At 41.7% G+C, this 22,137-nt stretch overlaps 1 protein-coding gene across 1 annotated transcript; it reads left to right on the forward strand.

Moving 5' to 3' along the window:
• The first annotated feature begins 400 nt into the window (after positions 1–400).
• COQ2 (coenzyme Q2, polyprenyltransferase) lies at positions 401–20,724 on the forward strand. The gene is made up of 7 exons (XM_065914491.1): positions 401–682; positions 7,878–8,044; positions 11,956–12,077; positions 13,872–13,957; positions 15,503–15,636; positions 18,976–19,164; positions 20,044–20,724. Exons 1-7 carry the CDS (start codon positions 430–432, stop codon positions 20,206–20,208), a joined length of 1,116 nt encoding a protein of 371 aa, XP_065770563.1. The 5' UTR covers positions 401–429; the 3' UTR covers positions 20,209–20,724.
• Positions 20,725–22,137: the final 1,413 nt, after the last annotated feature.

The raw sequence follows: 22,137 nt of genomic DNA on the forward strand, positions 1-22,137 counted from the left end.
ATACGAACTCTGAATTTAAGGTTTTCATTTGCGCAATGAACGTCCCTTAACCCTGAATATGGCTTTAGTTTACATTCTTGGCTTTTGGCCGCTTGGTGACCTTTTAGCTTTAAAAAGGAAACCGCTGCTACTGCAAACCAGTATTGGGCTTCAGTAGATTTTTCTCAGGTGGTTTTATTTTACTTTTCCCTAAAATAACTGCTACGTATTTTGATACCAGGAATTCCTTTCTCTGAGGAACTCCTTCACAGCGCTAGGTGACCGCGACACGTTCCATTTCACGTTACTCCAAGGATCAGGCAGGCCACTGGGCTGTGGGGCCGGACCGACGCGGACGGTCATCCCGCTGACGTCACCGCGCAGCCTGCCGCTGACCTGACGCTCGGGAATGACGTCAGGCCCCTGCGGGTCCAGGCTCTGCCGAGCGCCATGCTGGGCGTGGGCGGCGCGGGACTCGCGCGGGCCCTGCGGGCTGGGACGCAGGCATGGCTGTGGGGCGCGCGCGGCCGCCCACTGGCCCTGGTGCACGCGGTCCGCGGGCCCCACGCGGCGGACTGGCAGCCGTCGGCCGGGCGGGGGCCGCGCGGGCGTCCGCTGAGCCTGTCTGCAGCCGCGGTCGTGAACTCGGCTCCCCGCCCTCTGCAGCCCTACCTGCGCCTCATGCGGTTGGACAAGCCCATAGGTGAGTGCGGACGGACGCGGCGGTCCGGGGGCTGCGGGCGTCGTGGAAATGAAGCCCGAAAGCCGCGGCCTGGCCTCCAGGTGCTCGTTACCCTCGAGAAACCCGAACAGGGCGATCTCCGAAGTGCCCGGCCGGCTGTCACGCCTCCCTGAATCCTGAGCCCCGGAGCGGGGCAGAAACTCCGCTCATTCCACAGACCGTGTTTGTAAGTTGTGAATCGAGCGGAAATTCCGTGCCCGCATCCCTGCATTTGCGCAGATTTGCAGTGTGCAAGCACTTCCACATTCAGTGTGTTTCATCTTTCCCATAATGCTGCAAGGCCCCCCCAGCAAATGCAGAGGAAACCAAGGTTCTTTGGAGAGCCAGACCGGATGATGCTGAGTTTCTTAGTTCTTTGCCCTACACTGTTTGTAGCACAAAGATTTAATTCATTCGAATGCTGCAGGCTTTGCACTTGTGTACTACTTATCAGCTCACGGTCGCCTCCTAAGGGAGAAGTTCCTTGAATTTTCTGTGTAACGTATTCACCTTTCACTTCTCTCTTTACCTCTCATTTTTCTTCATAACCTTCGTCGCTAGCCTTATACATTTATTGGTTGATACATTTTTCCAATACAGCGTAAACTCCACTTACATGGGACTTTTATTTCTAATGTCTAGAAGAGCCTGGCAGTAATATTGAAAGACTGAAGTCCTACAGCATCGCCTAGCCTTAGGGATAGAAAGAGCTGTGGCAACTTTGTCCTTTCACAGAACTCCCAGTCTGGTTAAAAAAAAAAAAGTATTGGGTGAGTTGGGAAAGTATGGGATCACATATAAGTGATACAGATAGTAAGTACAGCAGGAAAAGAATAATTATTGTGAATCTTCATTGCTGGAAAAAGTTGAGAAGAAAGTGTACCTCAAAGCAGTGGTCCCCAACATTTTTGGACTGGTTTCGAGAAAGACAGTTTTTCCCAGTGTTGGGGGTTGTGGGAGAGTGGCATGGTTTGGGGATGATTCAAGTGCATTTTGGGCTTCCCTGGTGGCTCAGTTGGTAAAGAATCCAGCTGCAATGTGGGAACCTGGGTTCAATTCCTGGATTGGGAAGATCCCCTGGAGAAGGGAAGGGCTACCCACTCCAGTATTCTGGCCTGGAGAATTCCACAGAGTCTTTAGTCCATGGGGTCGCAAAGAGTTGGACACAGCTGAGCGACTTTCACTTTCACTTCACTTTTCAAGTGCATTACACTTATTGTGTACTTTATTTCTATAATTCTGACATCAGCTTCACCTCAGGTCATCAGGCATTAGATCCCAGAGATTGGGGACCCCTGCCTCAAAGGACAGGTAGATCTTGCAGAGGAGGAAAGAGTTCCTCATTGGTGGGGGAATTATTTTTGCAACGACTCAAGGGTAGAGGGTTGGTACACTAAGGACATAAGCTCGTCTGGAACCCCAGTTGAGCATAGAGAATAGTGGGCATCAAGGCTGGTTAAGAGCTGGACGGAATAAGAATGGACAGAGGAGAGAGAGGGGTGGAGGCTGAACTCTAGGTAATCTGGCTGACGGCATGTACCATTGCATGGATGATAAATACATTCAAATGCCTAGATATAGTCCCCACCTTTGCTCAGCTAAGACCCCCAAATTAGGCCTTCTTTTTTGTATTCTAGATTTAATCACTATCATTTGAGATCAGAGCACTAAGCATTTATAACAATCAGCAATTAAAGTGTAAAAGTCAATTAAATGATAGGCACAGTCCTGCCATCATGACCTGTGACGTTTGGGGGCCAGATTCAAGTTGATAGGCATAAAATTTTAAGCCTAGTTCTAACCTGAAACCTAATCGTTGTTATTCTATTGTTGGGATCTATGTCACAGAGCCGTAGTGTAGGCTTATGGGCATCTAATATCAGCAACTGCTCTAAGTCCCATTTCCATAAATCTCTGGCTTCTCCCTTAGAAGCTGGACCACATAATAAGACTGTAAAGAGTTTATATACGAGTAAAACTCTAGAGCCAGACTTCTTTGAGTCTTCACTCTGCTCACTTGAGGGACCTCTGGTAAGTTACTTTACCCCTCTGGGCCTTCATGTCTCATCTGTAAAATGAAAATACTAAGAATACTGACTTTGTAAAGTTGTCGTGAGAATTCGTTAATAAGTGTCAAGTCCTTAGAACAGTGCTTGACATAATAAATGTACAAGAACGTTAGCCATTACTTGAGAAACTGGAATTGGAGAAGATTGGGTAAATAGTATTAGGTATGTTAGGAGGATACCTGCCTGCTTGCTTTGGTTCTAAATAAGATGACAGTAGGACTTTTCAGACAACCTAGTAACAGTCTCAGTACTGTGCTGTGTGCTAAGTCGCGTCAGTTGTGTCTGACTTTTTGTGAACCTGCAGACCATAGCCTGCCAGGCTTCTCTGTCCATGGGACTCTCCAGGCAAGAATATTGGAGTGGGTTGCCATGCCCTCCTGCAGGGGATCTTCCCAACTCAGGAGTCGAACCCAGGTCTCTTACGTCTCCTGCATTGGCAGGCAGGTTCTTTACCACTAGCGCCACCCGGGCAGTCTCAGTACTATTAGAATTCATTCAGCAAGCATTTTTTTGAGCCCCTACTGTTTGCCAAGAGTAATAAATTGACAGTAGTAGAATTCCAGATTTGATTTTTCTTTGCTTAAATTCTTCTTTTGTGGGTATTATGTGTATGGTTTTATAATTTTTGTTTATTTATTTTTGACCGTGCTGGGTCTTGGTTGCTGTGTGGGTTTTTCCCTAGTTGCAGCGAGCAGGGCCTTCTCTCTGGTTGTGGTGCGTGGGCTTCTCACTCTGCTGGCTTCTCTTGTTGCAGAGCACAGGCTCTAGGCCCACAGACTTCAGTAGTTCAGCACGTGGGCTCAGTAGTGGGAGTTCTCGGGCTCTAGAGCATAGGGTCAATAGTTGTGGCACACAGGCTTCGTTGCTCTGTGGCATGTGGGATCTTTCTGGATTTAGGGATCGAACCCATGTCTCCTGCTTTAGTAGGCAGATTCTTTACCACTGAGCCACCAGGGAAGCCCCTATGTGTGATGTTTTAATTTGCTGAAGTCTGCTCTTGTTAAAAAGTGGGTTTCACTGTTCAGAAGGGATTACAACTTCTACAACCATGTCACAGACTCCATTATTTCAGGAGGTTTCAGCAGGTGGCGCTCTTTCCACTAAATTGGTGGTATTACTGGTTTTACTGCATTTGTGGCTGTTGATGTTGTCTATTAGTCCATGAATCTTAGATTCAGTTTATACAAGCTCTCTGGTCCACTCATCACCTTTCAGAATGCTTTCTCAATTTGTTTGTAATTTCCCAGAGAGTTTTTACTTTTTCTTTTTTTAAAAAAATTGTATTGTGGTAAAAGTCACATAACATAAATCACACTATTTTAACCATATTTAACTGTACAGTTCAGTGGGACTAAGCACAGTCACATTGTTGTGCAGAAAGCTTTTACTTTTTCTGTAATGAGTATATCTTTCTAAAACCTATTTGTATCCTCACCATCTTTCTTCATGGGAGAGAACAGAATGAAAATATCATGTTGATAATCAGTCGCTAAAGTGTCATAGGGAAGACAAAAACACATTGCTGAGTATCAGGAGGGCAAAAGGAAAAAAAAGAATTCATGGTTGTGTAGAGATTTAGATATCTAGAGTGATAGTCTGGAGGCAAACTGCCTGGACTTGAACTCCAGCTACACTGAATTCTGCCATGTTTTGTCTATGTGGTTGTTCAGTCAGTGAGTTGTGTTGGACTGTTTGTGACCCCATGGACTGCAGCTCACCAGACCCCCCTGTCCTTCACTATCTGCCAGAGTTTTCTCAAATTCATGTGCATTGAGTTCGTGATGCTATCTAACCATCTCATCCTCTGCCTCCCCCTTCTCCTTTTGCGTTTAGTCTTTCCCAGCATCAGTCTTTTCCAGTGAGTCAGCTCTTTTCATCAGGTGGCCAAAGCACTGGAGTTTCAGCTTCAGCATCAGTCCTTCTAAGGAATATTCAAGGTTGATTTCCTTTAGGATTCACTTGGTTTGATATCCTTGCAGTCCAAGAGACTCTCAAGAGTATTCTCCAACACCACAGTTTGAAAGCTTCAGTTCTTCAGCAGTCAGCCTGCTTTATGGTTCAACTCTCACACCCGTAAATGATTCCTGGAAAAACCATAGCTTTGACTCCACGGACCTGTGTCAGCAAAGTCTCTGCTTTTTAATATGCTGCCTAGGGCCTCAGAAGGTAAGGAATCTGCTTGCAGTGTAGGAGACCTGGGTTCAATCCCTGGGTCCGAAAGATTCCCCTGGAGAAGGGAATGGCAACCCACTCCGATATTCTTGCCTGGAGAATTCCATGGACAGAGGAGCCTGGTGGGCTACAGTCTATGGGGTCACAGAGAGTCAGACACGACTGAGCGACTCACTCTTTCACGTTCAGGTTTGGCTAGGTCTGGCTGTGTGGCCTTGGGCAGATTACTTTCTCAATGCTTCAGTTTCTGTGTTTGTTAAGTAAGTATAATAGCCTACCGCATATGTTTATTGTGAGAATCAAAAGTATTATATGACAGCACCTGTCGCAGGCAAACACTGAATTTGTAGTTGTTTTTTTCATTATCACTGTCACTAGCATGTCATAACAACTCTAAGAGGTAGATGTTCTTTCATCTCTTTTGTAGATAAGAAAGACTGAACGTTCAGATTTAATATACTTGAGTGTCTGGCATCACTTGCTAGGAGCAGACACTAGAACCTTCCCTGGAGAAACCTTCCTCATCTGTAGGAGTACCCTACAGTTTCCCATCCATGCATGCGGAACCTATAACACAGACTTATGGCCAAGGAAATCTTGACGCCAACATGAAATGCTATAGGTGATTACACAACTTTGTCTTTAGAATTCTCTTTTAAGTGAAACCTTCAATTCTTACTGCATCAGGAAAATGCCTGTGAAGTAGCGTCCTTTCTTTTCTATCAGAACAGGTTCAGCTAGCCACTCCTGTCCCTTTGAACTCTACTGGTAGGGGCAGGGAAAAGGAAGTGCTGAAACCACCCACTGTGTGTTACTTAACCTCTCTGCATCTGTTTCCTCATCTGTGAAATGGGAGTAATAATAGTGCCTGCTTTATGAGGGTGTCTTTGACGATTAAACGAGTTTGCATAGAGAGAGCATCAGGAGCTGTACCTGACACTTCACGAACATGTGCCGAACGTTCTTGTTGGTACTGTTTGAGATGGGACACGCTGAGTGTGAGTCTCCAGGGCGACCTGAATTCCGCTCTAGACGGCTCCTTCCTGTGTTCTAGCCTCTCCTTGCCTTTGCTGCAGTGTGTGTTTAAGCCCCTTTTGGAAAAGCTTTCCTGATTTTCCCCTGCTCCATCCCCAGTTAACTTGGGTGGCCCTGTTTTATGCCTTGTAGGATCCTGCACTTGCCCTGTTGTTGAATTGGTCTATTTTATTGTTACTGTTTGCTTAGCTGGGTTTCTCCCTTTTGATTTACAAGCTGCACGAAGGCAGAAACCATCTCTCTTAGTCACCATTGTATTCCCAATTCCTGGAACATCTCTAGTACAAAGCATGTGCTTTATAAATATTTGCAAATGACTAAAGCTTAAATTTAGTGAGGCTTAAACATGATCCTAAGGGCGTTGTCATCTGATCATTTTCGTGCAGCATCTGATTTCTTTAGCCTCGTGTTCTATTTCACTTTTTGAGGAGGAAGAAATTATCCTCCACCCTTCTAAGTCTAAGAATTAAGTTGACATGAGACAGATTAATAGGAGATAATCAAGCAAAAGTTTAGTTGTATGAATGCTGCAGAGAGACCCAAGAAGACTGAGCAACTCACCAAAATGGCCAAAATATCCTCATCTTAAATACCATCTTCAGCTAAAGACATGGCAGGATATTGCAGGTAGTGGTTTGGAACCTCAGAGGGGTGGGGAGGAAGATAATTCACTGGAGATAGAAAATCAGATGTTCAATAAACAGTTATTTCTGGTCTCCCGGCCCTACCAAGTTTCCCGCAGCACACCTAGCCCATATTTTTTCAGTTATGTGATGATAGCGCTATTCTATAACAAGAAAACTTCCTCAATCTTCTGTTTCGTAAAGGTAATCAGCCTAAATGAATCCTCATGCCAGAGGGACACATTTGAGGGATTGGGGTGGGGGGCGGGGGGTGTTGTACTCTTATATTTCTCAATAGGAAGGAAAAGCTTAGAACTTATCTAATAGGCACTATATCCAAGCAGTCATTGAAAAATTTTCTTTTCAAAATAGGATATCTAGTCTTTTGATCACAGGATATCTACTAAAGTCCATGTGTGAAATCTCCATCCCGATGGTCTCCTTGGTTTTAGCTTAATTTCATCTAGTTTAGGAGCTGAGTACCAGAACTACTCACATTTGTGCATGTATTGTTCTAGCAAAATATTTTTTTAAAAAAAGGTTAATCCCTCTCTCCCCAAGTCATTTTATTATATTGTGTTAATAACAATAAATAAAGTTTTATTCACTTTTTTGAGCAGGTAATACATGCATATAATAATGCATATGGCATGATTCAAAAGGTACAAGGATGTAAAGTGAAAACTACGTCATCCACTCCTTTTTCCCTACCAGTTCTCTGCCCTGAAAGCATTTGTTAGTTTCTAATGTGTCCTTCCTGGCATAGTGAACACACATTCAAATGTATATATTTGTTTAATATGTGTGTGCATGTGCCTACATATACACGTACTCACATATATATAGTAAAAATTCTCAGCTTGCCCTCCACAGGATCATTGGTAACGTCATCAGAAATACATGAGTATCCAAATCCCCAGAGTATGTGTCAGACTGGGTTTTGTCAACCAGATAGGTGAAAAATATTATCTCAATGTAATTTTGATGTTTATTTATCAGGTTGAGTATCTTTTCATTGGTAGAAAAGCCATTTGCATTTTCCATTATGTTTTTGGTCCATTTTTTTCAGTTGGGCTGTTGATGCCTGTCCAGTTTCTGGGAACCCTACATATTAGGGAGAGTAGTCCTCTGTGACATGAGTTTCAAGTTTCTTTTCCCAGTTTTGTTAAGTGCTTTTGACTGTGTGTTCCTTACCTCTTTTGGATGCAGCGTTCAAGCAAATGAAAGCAGTTAGCTAGCTTGAATCTGCACCCTTTTTGTCTCTCTCTTTTTGCTCAGGAACCTGGCTGCTATATCTGCCGTGTACTTGGAGCATCGGTCTGGCGGCGGACCCAGGCTGTCTCCCAGATTGGTACATGTTATCCCTGTTTGGCACAGGAGCCGTTCTGATGCGTGGAGCCGGCTGCACCATTAACGACATGTGGGACCAGGACTTTGATAAAAAGGTAGATTCGTCCTAGGAGGGCGCAGAGGGGCTCCCCTTAGTTCTGCAGAGTAAGACGGTGGCCTGCCTTTTGGACGCCACATAAAGGGGCGGGTCACCCAGTGTCCTCGCTGAAATCCGCAGGGCAAGTGCCGGTGTCCTCTGAACAGCTGCTGCTGCCCAGTACGGGGGGCTGCCTTTCTCAACCCAGGAGCGGGGCGGCGGGGGCCGTGTGCACTTCCTCTTCACAGCACAAATTCAAACTTGGAAGGGCAGAGTAAGGATATTGGAGGTGAGATTGAAAATTCCATCCTGAACCCGTGGGTGCCTGAAAGAACTGTCAGCCCTTCCTTTGAGAACTTTGGGGACCATAACTATTCCTATGTAAATCAAACCTTAGTATAAATGAACCAAGACAGCCCTACTAGCATCTGCAAAACATAATTTCATCTTCTTTTTCTCCTTAGAAAAAACAATACATGCTTACTATGAAACACTCAGTATAAAAATTAGAAAGGATAGAAAATGCCAGTCTTCCTCATCCACCTTCCCCAAGCCCCCAGAGAAAACTTCATTTAAAACTTGATACATTATATTTATTTTCTCAAGGGAAAGGGCCATTTTGTTTGCCTTTTATTCCAGCAGCCATACTATAACAAGTACAAGCTCATTAAATGCTTGAGTAAATAATCAAGTAAACTTTCACTTTGTAAGAAATCCAGGATGAATTATGTAAAGTAAATAATCATATAACACATAACGTGAATAATCTTCCCGGGTTTGCCTTTCCTGTAAGTGTGAGTTTTCCTTAAGTAAAGCACACCTATAATTTTTAGTTCACATTAGTATACTTTTTAATACAAAAACATTTATCAAATACCCACTGTGAATGAGACACAGTGACAGATTCTGGGATTGCATGGATGAAAGATAACATTGTTGACTTCAGTTTAGTACTATTAGCTATCAAGAGATGGTGTCCATAAAGCATCATGGACGGGGTTAGAGAGAACTTTTTCAGATAGGGTAAGGTGACCTTCAAACTATGACAGAATAAGATGCCAAAAATAAAGGCTGGGCTGGAAGGTGAAGGTCACCCTAGGCAAAGGCATGGCATCTGCACCCTAGCAGATCCAGAGGCATGGCTGTGAGCTAAAGTCTGTGATGCCTAATGGCTGCAGCTGTGGGTTTGTCTGCTTGGCTGGAGGGTAAGACAGTGGCAGAGAGTCACATGATGCACAGTAAAGGCGTCTTGATCCATGCCAAGCGATGCATACTCTCTTAATTGGAAAGTTGGGGGTTTGCACATCCTGGTCAGTTTTTCATTCTGTTATAACCATATGAATGAGGCTTCTAGTGTATATCCCTTCAGAATAATTATTGAACACATTTAGAGCAGCTTGGTGTCAGTTTCCTGATTGTGATAGTGTAAAGCTTTGCAGAATGTTCCCCTTGGAGGAAACTGGATAATGGATACATAGGCTTTCTATATTTCTTAAAATACAGAGATTTTTTTTAAATTGCATATTAATCCACAAATTATTTCCAAAAAAAAGTTTAATTAAAAATTTAATTAAAAAATAACATGATTAACTTTAAAATAACATAATCAAACCAAACAACTTTTTCTACTTCTAAAATTAACAAAATAGAGCCATTTTAGTCTTCTCTTAAGTGATTTTTTTTCTCCCTAGATAAAAGGGAACTGATTAGATATCTTACATCTCCCCCATGCTATTTTTCACTGATTAGAAGAATCCAGAGTCAATGTTGACATACAGCAGAGCACTTAAGTGTTTTATAGCTGTGGTTTTGCTAACATGAATTTTAAAATGTTATGAGCATCTCTTTGAGGGAGTGGGTTAAAAAGGTTGGTCAAATTGTCATGCTTACCTTACAGTTTCTTAAAGGCTGTAAATTCTTAAGTATATGTTTACGGCTGAAGGCTTTGCTTAATAGGTGTGTGTGTTGGTCGCTTAGTCATGTCCGACTCTTTGCAACCCCATAGACTGTAGCTCGCCAGGCTCCTCTGTCCATGGAGTTCTCCAGGCAAGAATACTGCAGTGGGTTGCCATTTCCTTCTCCATTTGGTTAATATAGTAGATGACTAAGTAGATTGCTAATGCATTAAATGATAAGTGAGTTGCTATCAGGTTATATGGGTTAAATGTGTTTTGTTGATGAGGTATGCAGTCTGCTAGTCATGTGATAAACATTATGTCCAAAAATCTCAGTGCACAGGTGTTAATGGTTTGATTTTGTCAGCTGTGAGCATGCTAGTTTACTAGATGTGTTTTTAAATCATCATGTTACATCGTTTTTAGTCTTTTGATGGGTGCCTTATTTTCAGCTCTCAGGTTTAGTTAGCCAGGCAGTTCCCATCGTACTGAAAGGGCAGTGTAACCTTGTGATGAGTACCGTGGTTGGTGGGACTGGACTGACTGTGCCACCTTCATATCCGTGACCTTGGAAAGTTACTGAGCCTCTCTGTCTCAGTTTCCTGAAACTTAGAAGGGGCAAGAACTTCGAGTGGCTAAAAACAGTTGTTATAAGGATTCAACAACGTGATGCGAATATAACTCTTAGATTAAGTAGCATACTGTAACACTCAACTACTGGCAGGAATAAGCATAATATCGTAACTCAAATATAAGAACATAAATATTATTTCCACTTGAAACTACAAGAACCAAATCAAGGATAAAATATTCAGTTCTGGCACTAACCAAGATGAATCATTACAGTTTCTGACAAACTATTTCATTGCACAGTGAGGCATGCTCTAAATCTGGTCAGCACATTTTTTCTGTAAAGGACCAGATAGTAAATATTTTAGCTTTGTGAGCCGTGTAGTCTTTGTTGTAATTACTGCATTCTGTTGCACCATGAAAGCAGACACATACAGTATGTAAGAAAATGGGGGTGTCACTGATTCAATAAAATTTTATTTGTGGACACTGAAATTTAAATTTCAACCTACTTGCATGTGGCACAATACTTTACTCTTTATCTGATTTACTTTCAATCACCAAAAAAGTAAAAGCCATTCTTAGCTCATAGTGCCATATAAAAACAGAAGGTTGAATTTGGCTCACAGGCCATAGTTTGCTAAACCCTTGATATAAGTCATACAAAAATATATTAATTATAGTTAATATTTATGGCATCAGACATTGCACTGTGAGGTAGGTGCTATTATTACCTCTTCCTCTCTCTTCTTTTTCCTTTAGTAAGTCAGTAATCTAAACCTGAGGGAGGTCAAGTAATTTGCCAGAATTCACAGAGCCAATAAGGGATGGAATTGGATTCAAATGGTAGGCTCTCTGATACCAGATACTGAGTTCTCAACTTCCAGCTGTGCTGAAAATTTTGGTTATGCTGTTTGTGTTGAGTTTAGAATAATCACTAGGTTTCAAACCCCGGCTCCCTGCATTGGAAATTCGAAGTCTTAGCCGCTGACCACCACGGAAGTCCCATTCCCACTTTCAGACTCAGATAATCTGTCTTCTTTCTTCATATCTGACATCTGATTGCAGTGCTTCCCATACTCATGATAGCATTCACGTGATAGCACCCTTATCTGACATGCTCTGCAGTTTCCTTTCCTGACAGTCCCGTTATTTCTGTCCCTCATTGCTCTCTGAAAATTGAGCATATACTTGCTAAGCTGGGTAGCTAAATAGTTAGATCAGGATGTTACTTTGTTTTGTTTGTAGATGGGTATGGGCGACAGAAAGGAATGAATGGTGGGACTTTTTAGTTCTTTTCAAAGCTGTTTTAAATAGGAACTTTGATTCTTGACAGTACTTCCAGTTTTCACTTTTTATTCATGTATCTGTCTTAGTTGGTACCATGGGCCAGTCATTTGAGTCAATGTTTAAGTAAATAATTGAGCTATTTCTCATCGCTAAGAGATCTGTTTTATGTGTTAAGGTTACAAGAACAGCAAGTCGCCCAATAGCTGCTGGAGACATTTCAACTTTTCAGTCCTTTGTTTTTCTTGGGGGACAGCTGACCTTGGCCCTGGGCATTCTTCTGTGTCTGAATTACTACAGGTACAGTAAATGTATTTTTCATAATCATGCATAAAATCTGTCACTTTGTACAGAAGTAGATATAAGATAGAATTGAAATACCTGAATCACAAAGTCATTCGTTACCTAATCAAGCGTCTGTTTAACAGTCTGAGTTAACAATCTAAGTGAATCACCGCATGTTGTACGAAGTCAGGAATGCTTTCAGCCAAAGGAATGAGGAGATCAGCAATTTCGTTCATCCTACGCCGCCTCCAGGACTTGCACTCTGTGTTGCCTGAAGGACTCAGGGCACTTCTCTAGGTTTTCCAGGTGCATGCGTGGGAGTGTGTGTATAAGCCCATTTGTGTAACTCTTCCAATCCACCTAGTGTCTCTGAAGTGGTCGGGGCAGGAGAGGCAGGAATGATTGTATTCACTTTGCAAAAAGAGGAACTGGGTCTTTCCCAGAGTCATAGTCCTAATCAGCGACAGAAGAAAAAAGGACTCATTTGTGTACCTCTTAAACACGGACAGAATTAAACTTTTGTGTATCAGATGGCTGCTTACCATATAGTGTTTCAATAAGACATTAAAGAGGAGGAGCTCAGCAAATAAGCATATGGAGGCTAGACTTACTGCATATCTTATCCTGAAAGTCAAGTGATATCTTATCAGTCGAGTGATAACACTTTGAAAGGTTATTCCTGGAGGGTAATGCCAGGTGAGCTGTGACCTCCTGAAAACATCGGATGTTGTCCTTTCGTAGGTGCTCTGTGACCTTATCTTCCAGAGAAATAATGCCTTGTCATGCATACAGGGAGGGGTATTTGGACTCCCATTCTCTGTTAGGGCATCTCAGTTTACCTGTTGTCTCAATGTTTTAAAGCGAAATTTAGACAGGCAGTAGCATATGGGGCCTAACTGAAGAGTTGACTCATTGGAAAAGACCCCAATGCTGGGAGGGATTGGGGGCAGGAGGAGCAGGAGATGACAGAGGATGAGATGGCTGGATGACATCACCGATTCGATGGACCAGAGTTTGAGTAAACTCCGGGAGTTGGTGATGGATAGGGAGGCCTGGCGTGCTGCGATTCATGGGCTCACAAAGAGTCAGACACGACTGAGTGACTGAACTGAACTGAGCATATGGGGAATATCATGTTGGATACTGGGGCCAGATGCTTTAGGCCTGAGTCCAACCCTGCTGCTGACCAGCTGTTACAACACGTGGCAAATTACTTTCTCTTTGTGCTTTAGTTTTTCCACCTGCCAAAAACAAAACAAAAACCAACCAACCAAGTAGGATAAAACTGCCCATCTCTTAGGGTTGTGGTGAAGATTATTACGACTTCACATATGTAGAGCGGTTAGAGTAGTCCTAATACATGAAAGCGATATATGTGTCAGCTGTTCTTATTTTGGTTGGTTGTTTGTAACACTGAAGATATTTTCTTTTAAGTTATTTTTAATTGGAGGATAATTGCCTTACAGTGTCATGTTAGTTTCTGCCATACACCAATGCGAATCAGCCATAAATATACATATATACCCGCTCTCTCTCGAGCCTCCTTCTCACCCCCGCCCCCCATTGCGCCCCCTAGGTCATCACAGAGCCCTGAGCTGAGCTCCCTGTGTATAGCACTTCAGGTATTTTCTAATCATCCTGTATACTAATTAAAGTTCAGGAATCAAGGTCTAGGAAGAAAATTTTACCAAATAAAAAGGTATAAGTCAAGATAAATCGTTTCCTAATTAGTGTTACTGTTGTTATCTTTTATCGATTTTTAAGAGATGGTGACACTAATCTTTGTAATATTTTTTTTCTTGATTTCAGTATAGCTCTTGGAGCAGCCTCCCTACTGCTTGTCATCACCTACCCGCTAATGAAACGAATTACATACTGGCCTCAGTTAGCCTTGGGTGAGCTTGAAATAACTACATAAGTATCTCCTTCAATACCCTCAAGCTGTACTTTTATATATAATATCATACACATGTGTGTGTAATGTGACAGAGATAAAATATCAGGTCAGTCTTGAAATTTTGCAAACCAGGAATAGATTTTCATATTTTAAAAGAGGGCAGTTAGCTGCTTTTATTGGCTAAAAAATCTTGGACGTTTACCAAGGTCATCATCATTATTTCCTGAGATGTTCTTAAAAATCTGGGTATGTCACGAAGGAAAAAATTAGCTGCCTCGAACCTACCGGTTTCTTCCGGTGATTGATGTGGATGTCCTGAAGATGCCGTGGACTTGAGAACTAGAGTCACAGTCTGTGAGCGCTTCCTCCCTCTCTGTGAAGCCTTCCTTAGACTTAGCCAGTCTCTCTCGTAGCACTCTAATGTGGCGCTTACTTGTTTCAGCAGCAGCAATTCAATAGGAAGATCCTGAGAGCCTGCCCTCTCTCCCCATTAATAAGCTGTAGACACCTAGATGATAAAGTATTCTTTATATATGGATGGCACCGCATCTAACATAGCACTTGGCACATCACAGTTCTCAACAAACATATGTTGGTAGAAAGAGGAAGATAGGTACGTAAGTCAAAATCTATTGCAGACATGACTGTTCCTAGATTTTTTTCTTCTATTCCTAGAATAATCTTGAAGAGTATTAAGAAAGCTGGTGTATTTACTTTAAGTATTTATTGAAACCCTAACTCTTACTTTGTGTCAGAAATCACACCAAGTGCTAGAAAAATAAAAAGGACCAAAACACGTTCACTATCTTTAAGGAGCGAGTCTCTCAGGTACCTCAGACTCAGTGAGTCCCAGACGTCTTTTCTCAGATATCCTTTTTTTTTTGCCTCCTACGTTGCCTGTTTCCACTTTGAATCTCTCTTGCTCAGCTGATAAGTGCCTCTCGTCAGCGTGTCAGCGTGCCTGAGGGACTTGCAGGTTGGAGATGTCTAGCAGGCAGTTCAGTATCTGACCCAAAGCTGAGGGAAGTGATTAGGCCGACACACAGATATTTAGTAGGAGTTGTTGCCCTGTGGATGTTTTTTTATGGTCCTTAGAGAGAGTGTAAGGAAGCAGTGCTCCTGTCTGTACTCTTGTTTCTGTAACTTGAAGGGGAAATACAGCCATAAAGGAAAGGACCCAGGAGTTGGACTCAGACAGGCCTGAGTGCAAACCCTAAGGCATCTATTTATTGGTTGTGCCAGGCGTCATACTAGGTAGGACACATGTTCTTCCCACAAAACCCCCTATTTATCATAGGATATTATTCTCTCTGTTAGCAATGTAATTTTTAATTAACCTTTCGGATTCTGTTTTCCTGTTTTGTAAAGTGTTGCTAATAACTACCATAGACACTTGGGGGAATTTAAGAAAGAAACATGAGGAAACAGCACACACAGAGCCCAATACATGGAAGCACTTAATACTTGTAGCTGCCTCCTTCCCTCCCTGTGGATTCTGAAGTGCATTTAGACTTTTCTTCTCTTTCTGTTTCACTAATTGTAGGGTTGACCTTTAATTGGGGAGCATTGCTTGGATGGTCTGCTATCAAGGGCTCCTGTGATCCATCTGTTTGCCTTCCTCTTTATTTTTCTGGAATTATGTGGACTCTGATATACGATACTATCTATGCCCATCAGGTAAAGAAATGTCCTTTTTTGTAACTTTGGTTTAACTGTTTTTTTTTTTTTAAAAGAACTTTAAGAAGCAAATTAAAAGGAAAGGTTTTCCCTTTAGGCTTTTTTTAAAAAAATTGAGGTAATTGGTTTATCATGTTGTGTGTGTCATTGTACAGCATTATATTTTGACTTCTGTGTACACTTCAGGGCACTGACCACCAAAAGTTTAGTTTCCACCCGTCTCCATACTGCTGACTCCCTTTGTCTATTTTGCCCTCCCCACAGCCCCTTCCCCTCTGGTAACCACTGATCTGTTCTCTGTATCTATCTTTGTGTTTAGCTTTGTTTGTTCATTTATTTTTTAATATTCCACATGTGAGTGAAATTGTATGGTATTTGTCTTTTTCTGTCTGACTTTTTATTTAATATAATATTTTATCTAGCATAATACCCTCAAGATCCATCTCTGTTGTTGCAAGTGGCAAGATTTTATCTTTTTATGGCTCCATAGTATTCCATTGTATGGATATAACACATCTTTGTCAGTTCATCTGTTGATGGGCACTTAGGTTGCTTCCATATCTTAGCTTGTATATAATGCTGTGATAAACATTGGGGTACATAGGTATCTTCCTAAATTAGTGTTTTTGTTTTCTTTAGTAGATACCCAGAAGTGGAATAGTTGGATCATACAGTAGTTCTGTTCTTAACTTTTTGAGACATCTCCATACAGTTTTTCCACAGTGACTGCACCTATTTATATTCCCACCAGCAGTGCACAGAGGCTCCTCTTTGTCCCTCACCTTGTCAACACTTGTTATTTCTTGTCTTTCTGATAGCCATTCTAACAAGCATGAGGTGATCTCTCTTCATGGTTTTGGTTTGCATTTCCCTATTGATTAATGATGCTGAACATCTTTTCATATGCCTGTTGGCCATCTGTATGTGTTCTTTAGAAAAACTCTTCAGGGCAATGTCTGTTCAGACCCTTTGCCCATTTATTAACTAGAGGTTTTTATATTTTGAATATTAACACCTTACCAGATATATGATTTGCAGATATCTTCTCCCATTTGGTAGTTTGTCCTTTGACTTTGTGGATGATTTCCTTTCCTGAGCAGAAGCTTTTTAGTTTGATGTAGTCTTATTCATTTATTTCTGCTTTTGTTCTGCTTACCTGAGAAGATATATCCAGAAAGATATTACTAAGACCGACATCAGTCAGGAGTGTACTGCCTATGTTTTCTTCTATGAGTTTTATGGCTTCAGGTCTTACATTCAAATCTTTAATCCACTTTGAGTTCATTTTTATGTATGATATAAGATAGTGGTCTAGTTTCATTCCTTTTGCACAGGGCTGTCTAGTTTTCCCAACACCATTTATTAAAGAAAGTGTTTTCCACTTTATGTTCTCTGCTCCTTTGTTGTAAATTAATTGTCCATGTACAGGTGAGCTTATTTCTGGGCTCTCAGTTCTGTTTCCAGTGATCTGTATGTGTCTGTTTTTCTGCCAATACCATGTGATTTTTGACTATGATAGCTTTGTAGTATAATTTGAAATCAGGATATATGATACCTCCAGCTTTGTTCTTTCTTCTCAAGATTGCTTTGACTTGTTAGGGTCTTTTTTAGTCCCATACAAATTTTAGGATTTTTTTGTTCTGTTTCTATGAAGAAAGTTGTTGGTATTTTGATAGAGGTTGGGTTGACTGTAGATTGCTGTAGGAAGTATGGATATTTTAGTAATTTTAATTCTTTGAATCCATGAGCATGGAGTATTTTTCCATTTCTTTGTGTCTTCATTTCTTTTAACAATATCTAATATTTTCAGAGTACAGGTCTTTTACCTCCATGGTTAAATTTATTCCTAAGTATTTTGTTGTTGTGACTGTAAATGAGATTATTTTCTTAATTTCTCTTTCTACAAGCTCAGTGTATAGAAACACACAAGTTTTTGTATATCAAATTTGTCCCCTACAGCTTTACTGTACATGTTTATAATTTCTAATAGTTTTTTGGCAGCATCTTCAGGGTTTTCTATATATGAAACCATGTCATCTGCAAATAGTGATTGTTTTACTTCTTCCTTTCCAATTTGGGTGTCTTTTCTTTCTTTTTCTTGCTCAGCTGCTCTAGCAAGGAATTCCAGTACTATGTTGAATAAAAGTGGCAGGAATGGGTATCCTCATCTGGTTTCTGGTCCTGGAAGGACAGCTTTCAGATTTTCACCATTGAGTATGTTTGCTGTGGGTTTGTCTTATATGACCTTTATTATGTTGAGGTACATTTCCTCCATGCCCACTTTGCATGCAGTCTCTAATGTCACATGACCGTGATTACAACAATAAATAGAAATGCTAACAAATAAAGTTGCTAGAGGAGACCAGTCTGCCATGTGTGAGTGTATCATCAAGACCTAGCTCTACTTAAACAGGAAGGGTTTGACGGGAGAAGCAAGGAATAAACTGAGCTGGAAGTGAAATCTGAATGGATGTGTTAGGTAGCAAGTGATCATTTTTCTACATGTTTGATTTTAGCAAGATTGAAATGTATAGGAAATCATCAAGATTTGAGAACTCTGAAGTGAAGAAGAGCTGTGTGAAGAATTAGACTTGAGTTTGATTTCTAATTTAGTAAAAGTCAGTATAGGATTGTAAAAGTACAGTGATACATAGACCTGGAACATCATTTTAGCAGTAATATTTAACTTCGATTTGGCCTGCACATTCATTTTTGATCAACTGTTTCTGAGTTATTGTCATTTTTTACAACATGTGGTATATCTACATGGTTTTTGTGTTTTTATTTTTTTCGCTATGCTGGGCCTTTGTTGTGGCAGATGGGTTTCTCTGGTTGGGGCTGGCGGGCTATCTTATTGCAGCACACCGTCTTAGTTGCCCTGCAGCGTGTGGGATCTTAGTTCTTCAACCAGGGATTGAACCCATATCTCCTGCACTGGAAGGCGAGTTCTTTACCACTGGACCACGTGGGAGTCCCGTCGTGGTCTTTAAGTCACAGTTTCTACTGGAATTAGATGTTAGTGATGGTTGCACCAGGCTTCTCAGGTGGCCCTAATGGTAAAGAACCCACCTGCCAATGCAGGAGATGTGGGTTCGATCCCTGGGTCAGGAAGATGCCCTGGAGGAGGGCATGGCAACCCACTTCATTACTCTTGCCTGGAGCATCCCATGGACAGGGCAGCCAGGTGGGCTATGGTCCACAGGGTTGCCAAGAGTCGGCTATGATTGAAGTGACTGAGCACGCACACTCGCACTGAATTACCTACTTAAAAATGGTGAACTTTGTGGGATGTGAATTAAATCTCAGTAAAATCGATTTCTTACTGCTCTCCAATGTTAGGATAAGAAAGATGATGCTTTGATCGGGCTTAAGTCCACGGCACTGCGGTTCCGTGAAGACACCGGGAAGTGGCTCGCCGGCTTCAGTGTGGCCATGCTGGGGGCGCTGAGCCTGGTGGGAGTGAGCAGCGGCCTGACTGCGCCCTACTACGCTGCTCTGGCTGCCGTAGGAGCCCATCTGGCTCACCAGGTTTGGTCTTCTTCTTTCCTTTCCCTCTTTTTCCCTTGGCATAAATTATAAAAATCACTTAAACCAAATGCCCTCTCTGTTTTACCAAGCAAGACACTTCCTAAAACAATTGCTTGGTTTATACCGATTGACTGTTCCTTCCCTGCCCCAGTATGCCATATAAAAAAGCTAGCTGTATTATTTCAGAGAAACAGTATAAACCTAAACCTAGATACTTTTTGCCTTCTGATTTTCTTGGAATTGTTTCTGATGCATGTCTAGAAAACTTTGAGTAATGTCTTAAGGTTGTGACTCGAGTTGAATTACTCTGAAAGCAAACTGATCCACTCAACCATGTTTTTTAAATGTGGGCATCTGTTGATGGTTAGCAAACTAATCACTCACATGTTGGGGTCGCACTGGCATTGAGACCAAGGCAAGATAAGAACAGAATGCTAAGATGTAAACAGAGTGAGGGCCAGGTTCATTAACTATCTCTGGATGCATTGGACAGTCCTGCACAGTAGAGAGCTGTCCTGCCCAAGTGTAACTTGCTCTTCTATTGAGAAAGATTGCTTCAAAGAATAAAGCTAAAATGGAGGGTAGGAGCTGGGGGAAGCAGATCTCAGGTCAGTCAGTGTGAGGAAGAACTTTCTAAATAGAACTCAAAATAGCATGCGTTGCCTCTCCAAGTGTTCCTCCACCTGTCAAGTGCTGGTTTTAGGACAGCTTAGAGGCTAGCCATTGAAAGATACAGTCGATTGTTTCCTACGTTGGGAAACACTCTCAGGTGCGTTAAAGGCTTCCCATTGCTTAAAATTCTACAACGTTATCTTCTTCACAGTGACATGTTTATCTGTGATGCTGAGATCTCACCCAGCATGTGCTCTTTCCTCCTAGATTTACACTCTGGACATCCACAGACCTGAAGACTGTTGGGAAAAGTTCACCTCCAACCGAACAGTGGGACTAATAATTTTTTTAGGGATTGTCCTTGGGAACTTGTGGAAAGCAAAGGAGACAGATGAAACAAAGAAAAATATAGAAAATAGAATAGAAAATTAAGATTAAGTTTATCTAGGAATTTTTAAAACAAACTTTTACAAAACACTTTCAGGTTTTGTTACCACATAATTAGATTTGAATAAGTCTTATAGTATGTTACTAAATTACAGACCAGTAGATGAAGTTTTAGAGCATTTTGGCCTAGTGTTAGTTCAAGTATGTATATGTCAGATTCTTCTCCTGTCACAGGAACCAGGGACTGTTTAGGATTTGCAGTGACCAGGAGTATTTAAATTAATGCTTTCTTGCTGTTGTAATCCTCATCTAGAGTTACAGGAATTATATGATTTTTAGCACTTTAGCAATAAAAACTCATATATGTCTCATCTAAATGAACGTCTCTGGGAATGTAAACTCTGTTTTTAGGGGAAAAAATAAAAGCTGCTACAGAAAGTCAGGGCTTATTGTTCTTTGCATTGACCTTTACTTACTGCCAAAAGCTGTAATTCAGGAAACCATTCTGGTTTTTATATTTTAGGAGAATTTAAGTAAGGAAATAAATTATTTTTTTACCTACTCTACGTGTACATACTGGTGTTATTTTCAACCCTGACATTTATTTGCAAAGCCTCTGTGTGCAACCATAGGGACTAGAATGGGCAGGCAGTCACCAGGGACTGTTTCAGTTTCTGTTTTTTATCTCAGCTGATTGTAATTTATAGGATAGTGGTATCTTGGTTAGGTGTAATAACTGTTTCTTTCCTTGCCTCCTCCAGAATATTCTCAACACAGGAGCCAGAATCATTTTTTTAAGTCCTCTATCAGATCGTGTCATTGCTCTGCTCAGAACCCTCCAGGACCTTCCCAGTCACCGAGTACAAACTAAAAGTCTAGTCACCTGGCAAGCCCACCATGACCTGGCCTTGTCTATGACTCGTCGTCTCCAGGGGAATCTTCCCGACCCAGGGATCAAACCCGAGTCTCCTGCATTGCAGGCAGATTCTTTACCATAGGAGCCACCCGGGAAGGCCCCATTAGATAGAGTTTGGTATATGTTAAAACTTGTTACGGGCTGAATTGTTTTGCCCTAAAATTCATATAGCAAAGCCGTAAGCCACCCTCAGTAACACAGAACATAACCATATTTGGAGACAAGGTCTTTAAAGAGGTTAGTAAGTGAAAATGAGGTTGTTGGGGTAAATCCTAAACCACTGTGACTGGTGTTCCTTTCAGAGGAAGTCTGGATACACACACAGACTCGCAGAGAGATGACCGAACACACAGGGAGAAGATGGTCGTCTACAAGCCAAGGAGAGAGGCTTCAGAAAGCTTTGAACACCTTGACCTCAGACCTCTGGCCTCCAGAACATGAGAAAGTGAATGTGGTTTTTAACCACCCTTTTGTTATGGCAGCCCAAGCAAACTTAATACCACGCTGTAGTACTGAACTGTACAGAAAAGATACTTCGCAAATGCAGTTACTAGAAAACATTCCCTTTTCCACCCCGACCATGACTTTTTTTTCTCAAAGCACAAGTTTTAACCCATATGGTGCCCATAACAATAGTAAGCTGAATACAACCCTCCAAAGATGTCCATGTCCTAATGCCAGAGCCAGGAAATATATCACCTTATATGGTAAGGGGGCTTTGCAGATATAATTGAGGAGGATCTTGAGGCAGGGAGATTATCCTGGTTTATCCAGGCGACTGCAGTGTAATCACAAGGGTCTTTCCAAGAAGGAGGAAAGAAGGTCAAGTCAGTAGTAGGAAATGTGATGACAGAATCAAGAGGTTAGAGTGAGGCAATAGAGGGTTCACAAGCCAAGAAATGTGGGTGACCTTTAGAAGCTGAGAAAGACAAGGACACTGCTTATCCCCTCTGAGCCCCTTGAGGGTCCCAACTCTGCTGACACCTTGACTTTAGCACCATGAGACCAAGTTTGACTCCTGACCTCCAGAACTGTAAGATCAGTTCTGTTGTTTCAAG

This window comes from Muntiacus reevesi, chromosome 22, assembly GCF_963930625.1.
Source record: "Muntiacus reevesi chromosome 22, mMunRee1.1, whole genome shotgun sequence".
In the NCBI taxonomy this organism is placed as follows: domain Eukaryota; kingdom Metazoa; phylum Chordata; class Mammalia; order Artiodactyla; family Cervidae; genus Muntiacus; species Muntiacus reevesi.

What these genes read in the sequence shown, in the direction of transcription:
- COQ2 (XM_065914491.1), top strand. Translation starts at nt 430, where the DNA reads ATGCTGGGCGTGGGCGGCGCGGGACTCGCGCGGGCCCTGCGGGCTGGG. An exon ending in CTGTGTCTGAATTACTACAG is followed by an intron (nt 12,078 to 13,871) that starts GTACAGTAAATG and finishes TCTTGATTTCAG; the next exon opens with TATAGCTCTTGGAGCAGCCT. An exon ending in ATACTATCTATGCCCATCAG is followed by an intron (nt 15,637 to 18,975) that starts GTAAAGAAATGT and finishes CTCCAATGTTAG; the next exon opens with GATAAGAAAGATGATGCTTT.